At 36.0% G+C, this 9717-nt stretch overlaps 1 protein-coding gene across 1 annotated transcript; it reads left to right on the top strand.

Annotated features, from left to right (window-relative positions):
• Positions 1-461: 461 nt before the first annotated feature.
• LOC150100810 (uncharacterized) lies at positions 462-9315 on the top strand. The gene is made up of 3 exons (XM_090401079.1): positions 462-882; positions 7498-7690; positions 9140-9315. The coding sequence occupies exons 1-3, from the start codon at positions 487-489 to the stop codon at positions 9178-9180; spliced, it is 630 nt and encodes a 209-aa protein (XP_090257205.1). The 5' UTR covers positions 462-486; the 3' UTR covers positions 9181-9315.
• The last annotated feature ends 402 nt before the right edge of the window (positions 9316-9717 follow it).

Raw genomic sequence — 9717 nt, 5'->3', positions numbered from 1 at the left:
ATTATTAAAGAAGATTAATATCCACATTCTTCTTATTAGAACAGACTCGTCTGCCGAGTAGTTGCTGAATGTGTATGGATTCATAAACGTCTTTTATCAAAATTTTAAAATCTGAAATTGGTTTCTTTTCTTTTATTTTTTTCTGCATCTTAATCATATAATTTTATTAAAATATCCTTAATATGGTTATTTATATTTTCGTTTTTAAATGAAATCAGTTCAGCTTACAGTGATTCAATCTCATGCGCGAGAAGCATTCATGTGATTAAATTTCACCGTTAATAAAATGATTGAAATAAAAATAAATTTTATTTTAATTAAAAAAAATATTGATACTGCATGCGAAGCTTTACTGACTTGTTAATAAATAATACTTCTTTATGTTCTTTAGTCAAGTGCTTCAAGTTCTTGAGGAATATGATTTGAGACTAATGATTTGTTTTTACAGAAACCTACTCTCGAGCCCGGAAGACACTAGACACAGAGATGTTAACTGTTATTTCCGTCATTAAGGGATCTATCAAAAACGGACTGAATGGTATCGAACGAGTAGTTGATCTAGAGATGGTGGAAAAAGAAAACACCCAGAGAGAAAATAAGATAACAGAGCAAGACAAAGAAGAAGAATCCGTAGAGACTATTCTAGCTGAAGAGGAGGACGAAGAAAAGGATGGTACAGAGTCTGAAGGGAATGAAAAGGAGCACTTGCATTTATCTAAAGAAGAGCGCATGAAGGAGATAATTAATCATGTGTCATCTCTGTTTATGGGGAAAATCCAACTACGAATTTTAGAAAAGAAAGTAAATTTGAATGAAGAAATCACCTTAACGGATGATGACCGAGATTCGGCACTCGATGATATGTGCTTGATCGTTCTGTTGGTAAGTTAAAATGTAGCACTTCAGAAGAAAGGTCATATCACCTATCCACAAGTTATATTACTGTTATTACGTGACACCACCGTAGAGTTTAAGGGCTCATCGCGGGAAGTCACTCTACACTACACCTTGATGAACAGATCAAAGCATGGGTGAGAACACACACTCAACACTAATGCTACCTGTTAATTGTGTTTTTTCTGGTCGGCGTTTGCAGTGGAAATCGGTACCAGTCCCGTATTATTGTCGAACCCAGTTTATTATTGTTGTTGTTATCGAGGGTGCATGCCCCTTCGTTCTGCTAACTGCAAGAAGCAGGAAACAGGATGGAATATATGCGTACAGTTGTTTTTATAAGCCTGATTTAACTTTCCACGTGATTTTGTAATTGTAATATTTATCATGATTTTTATTATTATTGTTAGTAGTAGTAGTAGTAGTGACGTCTCCACGAAGTCCATAGATTCATCGTGGAGGTCCACTAACATTCCGCCGAAAAACAAATACTAACTTTTATTTGCACAATATGTACCTGTCATACTTTGCGTTGAACTCGTTCACCATCACAGCACTCACAACTGACTCTGGCAACCCATTTTACTCATTCACGACTCTCCGAGAGAAAAATCGAGACCTCACTCCCTTGCTAACTAAACTCTTTCTTAATTTTCAGGGAAAACCCTTAGTGCTCCTCATACTAGTCATGTACGGAAAAAGTTTATTTGTGTCAAACCTATAATAACCATTAAGTCACTTATATGTCTGTATCATTTCCCCCCCCCCCATCTGTCAATTTCTGTAACCCACAAATCTTCAATCTATCCTCATAAGGAGCATCCCATAAACCTGCCACCGTCTTGGTCATTAGTTTCTGGATCCTTTCCACCTTTTCTATATCCTCAAGGAATCAAAGTTAACAGATCTGGGCGCAATAGTCAAAATGGGGCCATATTTAATCACGTAATTCTATGAGTTATTTTGGTCTCGCGATATGGCCTCTGAACTTTAACCTGAAGTCCACTATTACCCCCAAATTCCTAGCCTCCGTAATCTCTTTCATTCAGTTCCATCAATACAATACATAGCTAATAATCTTTTAATCCCAAAATGCATAATCTTACACTTTGCCACATTAAACTGATAGCCATTCTTTCTTCTTTGCCCATACTGTTAGTCGATAGTTGTCCTGTATCACGTCATCCTTATTAACTATTGCTCTTCCTCAGTTTTACATCAGCAGCAAATAACTGACCATATCCGCTCAGAGTATATCCTATATCGATAATGTACAAGTGAAAGAGCAATGACCTGAGTACAGAGCCCTGTGGCATACCACTAGTCACACGCCTTCTCCTAGGCTCAGCTCTTCCATAAACCACCTGATATCTATCCATTAGCCATCATTTTATCTACCTTACCAGATGTTATGTTATAAAAAAAATATTAAAAAAAGTTAGGAAATTACTGAAGCATGATCTACCCTTCACAAAACCATGCAGTCCCGCATAAGACACCCATTCCTTAATCGGGCTTTTAATCATCATGCACATGTCAAAGCTTAGAAGGGAGCAATTTCGAAATTCCAGAAACCTAGGTTTTCATTCGACTGCTAAATTTACATGATTGATGAATTCGCACTGTTGAAGATGAACCTATAGAATTATCATGAAATGAAGATTTTACCTGCCTTACTTAATGTAGCGATAGTATAAAGTCATGACCAGTACAGCGATGAATTCCTGGCTCAGCGGGGCGTACCCAACTAAATTACTGATTTGTTTCAAATGCAGTTACTCACCTTTCGGCAGTAAAATGGTAGTAAAATGACATCTTTTGCAACCTAAAGACGCGGCAGACAGCCCAGGTGTCCACTAAGGGTTGAAGTCAAGAAAGAACTCTGGTGTTAGGCTGGCTAACTTTTACAGGGCACAATCATTGAAATTGTTCCGGAAAACATATCGCTATATCCAAACATACACACACACACACAAGGGATTTAAAAAACTAAAGTTCACAGAGAGCTGAAACAACTACACAAATTCTGGCCCTACTAAACCAAAACCACAAAACACAGGAGGGAAGTAGATGCTAGAACGATAGCACGTTCAAGTCTTAGTCACCTAGCTGCCGACCATTGGCACAAGAAATTGGATTTGCAAAAGAAAGCGACGCATCGCAAGGTGCTAATTACAAACTATTCAAAATGATGTCATCTGAAGTTTATTTCTATACTCCTCCTATCATTCCTTTGGCCGTTTTATTTACACAAAGACAATACAAGCTTCAGCAGAGACGACAATGGCAAATGCATTGCATAGAAAGAAGTTAGCGCACATCCCTATGGGCAAGGTGCATCGTGCCATCCATGTAACGAATCGCGTGTTTGTACTGGTATAAATTGGAGGTATATGATGCTCCAAAGCAGTGCAACTGTGTTCCGGCGAAATGGAAACTACCGAAGTTTGAAAGAGGCATTGTGGTAGGATGCCATGTTGCAGGCTGTCTGTTTGGCAAATTGTTGATATACTAGGCGATCTCCGGTCACCAATCAGTAATACTGTACTGAGATCGAAGCGCGTGGTGTGAGCAGCGAGTGCTACCCGCAGTGGACTACCTACCGCACTCACCGAACATGACAGTAGGGTGCTACATAGGATAATATGTGAAACCCGCCATTCGTCAGCCGACATGTTGAATGCGGAGTTCTGGGCATCGAAGTGGAACACGAAGCTGCACAAAAACATTCAGAACCGAGGCTCACAACATGGGTTTCCATGGTATGACTGCAATATGCAAGCTGCACATTACCCGAACCAACATGCAGCGTCGTTTTCAGTAGTGCACGGAGCGTGTACAGTGGGACGTGGAAGCTTGGAAAACTGTGTTATGAAGCGACGAATCACGCTACACCATCTACCGAACAGATGGGCAGCTGTGAATTTGGCAGATACTCGGTAAACGTCTCTTACCAGAGTGAACCCGAACTATGAAATTCGGAGTTGGCGGTGTGATGTATGGTCCTATTTTCCCCTGGATTGGCCTCAGAGGTCAATGTTCGTAGCATCACAAACAGTGAACTTCGAGCGGGATCTAACATTCTGGACAATGCAATGCTTCCTACATTGTAGCGTTTCTAGAGAACTAACCACTGTGTCTTTCAGTAAGACAATGTACCGTGTCATAAGGCTGCTGTTGTAACTGCGTGGTTGATCTGTGGACATAAACGTCACCATACTTGATTGTCCTCCAGAGATCCCTGATCTCAATCCTATTGAACATCTGCGGGATCAAAGTTAGCGTTGGGTGAAGTCAAGGGACGTCTACTCCACAACACTCCAGTACCTCATTACATGGCTAAAGGAAGAATGTTCCAAAATTCCCATTAATCGCTGTTGTACGTCTGTGGATAGTATGTCCCGTAGGATTGCTGCAATCATCGCAGCGAAAGGAGGTCCTACATCTTATCAAGGGTGGGGCCATGGCTGTTTGTTCCTCACACTATGGTGTCCGTTGACCTCTTTCCAAGCAGCTTATATTGTGTTATTCAATTTCATGGAATTTGGATCTGGACCCCTTTTTATCATGGAACTGGAGTTACTGTAGCTGCTTTAGATCTTAAAAAATTTCTTAATGGTAAACAAAAATGGGATGTGCAGTTATCTGGAACTTCAAAATCCCTTGATGAAAACAGAGATCGTGAAAATGCTGTAGATGTGTTTGGTTCCATTTCTGACCGGATGAACGAAACATCGAGTATGTCCATCTTGGATTCTTCTGAGAGCTGGTTTGATTCCTTTAATGACTGCAACAAAGTTCAAGAAAGTGGCTGTTCCCACAGCCACTTTCTTGAATTCCTCGATAGAGACAAATCCCGTACTTATGGATTATTCTGTAGTCATTCTATCACAGAATTCATTAAACAGCACAGCAATCGAAATGGAATTATCCGCTTCACCAGAAGAGACAGCTGATTCAAAATCACTAATAAATTTGTCTCCACCAGATTCACCTACTCTATTATCATCAGCTCCATTTACACTAGCAAGCAGTGTAGATGATGTAGACTACTTCATCTGTTAACAGAGTTCAGAGTAACACAAAGTTCAGCCCCGAAGTGCTGCATACATAGTCCATTTTCTACAATGATTAGATTCTTTTAAATTTACTCTTTTTGTGAGTTTTTTTTGTTATAGTTATTAGTAATTAAGAAGCTATGATTCTTTATGATGACAGGTCTTTTCTTATCACATGAGCTGTTAAAATACCTTTATTTTAGTTGGTTATCATTGATATTTTGTTAGCTGAAACAACATCAAAATAATTTGGAGTATGATTACCTTGAAAATTAGAATACACTATTAAAGAGATGTAATAATAATAATAATAATAATAATAATAGGTATTTTAGCTGATATTAAAGTTTATGTGCTTATTTAGACTTAATGTGTCGGTTGTTAATGAATAAAGAACTTAATGATTTATTAAAGACATTGAAGTTTAAAAATGAACATTTTAATCCAATACTTCGCCTATCAGTAATTGAAGCATTGTCAAGGATAAAAATAACATGGTAAACAAAGTAATTTGAATAAGAACATATAATATCCACCAAGCATTGAAATATTTTGATGATATTTGATTAAAGGAAGAATTATAGTCTCCTTGTTGTCTGGACGTTTTTTGCATCCATACTTGAAGATATAATTGGGTACCTCAGAAATCAATAAGTTCCGATTAATCTTTGATCGTCTGATCGAAATGTCTTTGAACCGTTTATCTTATTTTCAACAATAATGCATGTTTGCAACCTGCCGTACACATAAATGTTATAAATACTTAAAGACTTTCCGGATTTAGAAGTTTTAGTATGAATACTCAAGTGTTGAAGGTCAAGAAACGCAATAAATTCTTGTCATACCTTCTTCTGTTTAATAATTATTTAAATTCTGTATTCGGGATAAAAGTTTTATGTACTGCATTTCTTTCGACTTTTGTTTCCCTACTTGCGTTATATCCCCCCCCCCTCAAAATAATATTATATTGTTATAATATTATTTTGAGTTAGAAAACAGATTTATAGCACCATTCAAATGATGACGATATAAAAAAAATTAAATGATCGTTTCTTATGAATACTTTAAATCTAACCGTTGACCTACATCTCACGCGCCGATCAATTCTGTCGATAACATGATGTAGACGTTTAGTAGACACACACACACCATGAAATGTGAGTACTCCTGGAAGTGAAAGCTTGGAGACCAAGGCTCCGTATAATAAGTGTGGCATTTTATTAGTGTTTTTTTTTTTTTTCAAAGAGAAATTCGTTTTAAATATAAGTATATAATTGAATTTAAAACTATCTGAAAAACACACAGCTACTGTACGAGTATATTCTGTGTGTGTGTGTGTGCGTGCGTGTGTATGTGTGTGAGAGAGAGAGAGTTCAATACGACCAGAACGAGAATAAAAACATAAAACATGATAATATGAGAAAAACGGTATATCAGAAAGTGGATTAAATATCCCGCTAATCTACCGAACAATCTACCAGGTCACTTCGTTGATATCACTTACTAGTCTAGTTTAATGTATTGTCATCTATTAGCCATGCACAATCAGGATTCCCAAATAGAGAAGAAATATAGTATGCGTACATCAGTACAATACACCTTGAATAACATATTATATTAATATGATGTGTTGATCAAGGTGTGCACTTTGCTTAAGTGTAGCAACTTCCGTGGCAGTAGAGCGGCGGCAGAAACACCATTATAGTTTCGATATCCGGGCTTGGGACCTGCATAGCTGACGAATCAGGCCTATGGCTGGGTCAGTATTCCTGACTGTATCCCGGTGTGTTCACGGGGTCGGTTTGCCTGCTTGTGGGATGAAAAACCCCAGATAAACTGGGGTTTAACTCGAAGAAAAAAAAACCTTGCTCTCCACGCCCAAGACCGGCTAACTTGGCTATGGCTGAGAACGATCCTTAAGCTCCTCACGTCTTCGACGGGAATCGAACCTAGGACACCTAGGACTCCTTCCCCAGGCATATGGTTGCGAAGCGCGGAATGTAGTCTCAATTCTAGTCATCGACTAGAGGGACTATTTTTAAGGTACATTTTCAGTGTTTTACCGACTTAGGCAATCGTCAGGTTTCTAAGTAGCATTTTTTTCTCCAGCAAGAAAACCTGGGTGTCCGGGGCGACAAAATCGGCAACTCAGAAAAATCGATCGTCTGTAGAAATGAATCAAAGAGTGGAGACCAGCTGGCCTGAGATCCACGTTCAGAGCTAAAAGAGTTCCTATTTCTCTGGAAGATGCTCTGAATAATTTAATTGTTTATTTTATTTGTATTATTCAACATTATGAAACTGTTTTTTTTTTTTTTTTTTTTTTAAATTCTGTGGACGCTGAAGGAAGATAAGCTTTCTTCCTTCAGGGATTTCCCAGTGGAGTGGGGACGAAATTTTTTAAGAATTAACAAAATAACGACGTGTCGAAATCCTTTTAGTCTAGTTATAAATCAAAAATTTGGAGAATAATCGTAAATGAAACTGTCTTTTCTCTTTCTCTCTTAGAAATTTCAACAAACTAATAGATTTTATTTTTTGACAGCTAAAAGGCCGAGCGACAGCTCTCTTACAGAAAGACATGATGACTGGCGATTCACGTATTGACCTGTCCCGTAGGAACCTTTATATGTTCTGGCAAAATACTGCCGTAGAAATGTACAGAAAACGTATCAAGAATAGCAAGAGTGAGAAAGAAAATGCTGGTGGACCAGCAGAAATTAGTGAAGACGAGTTAGGTAGGTTGATTAAATCCAATTGATATCGATGAAAAGTTTGCAAGACGAAGTGCAATCTTCCATGTGTTTGCACTTCGTCCACCCACACGCGAAAGGTTTCAAACCTATAGCATACCAATATTGTGGGCGACGGGCTAAGAATTTTTAAGTTTTATTTTATTTATCATTTTTATTTTATTTCATTTATTTTTGGCTATGGAGAACCGTTTATGTGGGTAACCTATTAAAAAAAGGAAGGATTTACAGGCTACGCTATCAAGTGTGACACTGTAAATTTGAAAATTTGTCGCAACTTTATTATTATTATTATTAATAGTAGTAGTGGCATCATCAGACATCTCTGAAATCAAAAGATTCATCGCGGAAGGGTCGGAAACCCGCCGCTCGCTAGTTTTTGTGACTCTTCAGAGATTAGTTCGTTTTTTTATATATATATATATATATATATATATATATATATATATATATATATATATATATATATATATATATATATATATAAAGGCGTATTAAAAGATTATTGGAATAATTAATTTTATTATAAGAACAAACTAATTGTAGTCATAATAAAAATTTTATTATAACAAAATTATAATAACAATTTTACCAAAAGACCATTTACGTGAAAATGGAATTCAATGGAATATTTCGAGAACCACACCTCAAAAAAGGCCCCAAATAATAAAAATAAAACGGTAGAATTATTGTTTGAACGAAACAAATTAAGTAAAGCAATTATATTTAATATAACGACAAAATAAAAATTTTCTTCTTATAGAAAGTTTATTTTGTTATTATATGCATGACATATAGAATATTTTACGTAATGTTTTGTTCAAGCTTTATAATAAAACAATTAAAATAAATAATTGTACTGTTTTATTCTTATTGTTGCGGCCTGTTTTGAAGTGTCGATCTCAAAATATTTGATTGAATGCCATTTTCATCAAAATAGATTTTCATAAAGTAAAGACAAAAATAAAAGTTGTCGACCCCCCCCCCCTTGTTTAGAGAGTTGATCGGTAACAACTTATTCTTACTAAAAAAATTAATTAATTAAAAATCCAGATAGAAAGCATGAATTACAGCATATCTTCTAACATTTCTCCAGATTTCTTCCTAATTATCTTAAGTAATTACATTCGAAGATTGATTTAAATTTATCAGTTGGAATCTTAGGACAGAATTTTTAATTAACCACCTAGAAACAAGTATAATCTTAACATGAAAAAGCAGTCTAGACTCAAAAACAAAAGAACAAAAATGTATTATAAGTTACGGTTATTTATTATTATTTTTTTGTTTTATTATTAGAATTCAGTTTCTAAGATCATTTAAGTTTTATAATATAAAATAATAAATTCCTTAAAAAAGGCAGTTGTTTCTAGATTATCTTTGAACCCAAGGTTCATGTTAACCGTTTCTATTTTTGGTATTTTATCTCTGTAGTTGATCAAGTGATTGAGCTTCTACAATCATATCCAGGTTAACAATGAAGTGCATGCTTATAATATCGCAACTTTGCTAATTCTGTAGCAGTCAGCAAATAATCATTCATTTGTGGAGGCCATCTCGAAGATGATCAAGATTTCAACTTTACAATATTACTGGTATAAGTTGCAAAGATTTGCGCTATAAATAAATGAAGCTAATAAAAATAAAACATTAACTAAAGTTTGTGATTTCTTTATCTCTCTCTCTCTCTCTCTCGGATCGGTTGTCGAAAAGGAAGAAATGAACATTTTTTGTAAATCTTATTCATGTAAATTTTATTGAAATGAAAACTAATAAAAAAAAAACGTGTCGTACTCGGAGAGAGATTATAATATATACTTTATAGTCTATTCGCAATCGCATATTGCATCTCCAAATAAGCAGATATGCTAAGATAGATGAAGAAAGTTGTTTTTCTTTGTGCAGTTGCAAAAATTACTGCCACAGCATGTGTATCAATCATTACTTGAAGCTTATTTGTCCATGTCACTTTAACTGCAGTGCCTAAAAAGAATCATCATTGGTTTTCCCCA

This window comes from Typopeltis vanoorti, chromosome 12 (assembly GCF_054136105.1).
Source record: "Typopeltis vanoorti isolate ZY-2024b chromosome 12, IOZ_Tvanoo_1.0, whole genome shotgun sequence".
NCBI lineage: Eukaryota > Metazoa > Arthropoda > Arachnida > Uropygi > Thelyphonidae > Typopeltis > Typopeltis vanoorti.
This window is presented reverse-complemented; position numbering and strand designations above follow the sequence as displayed.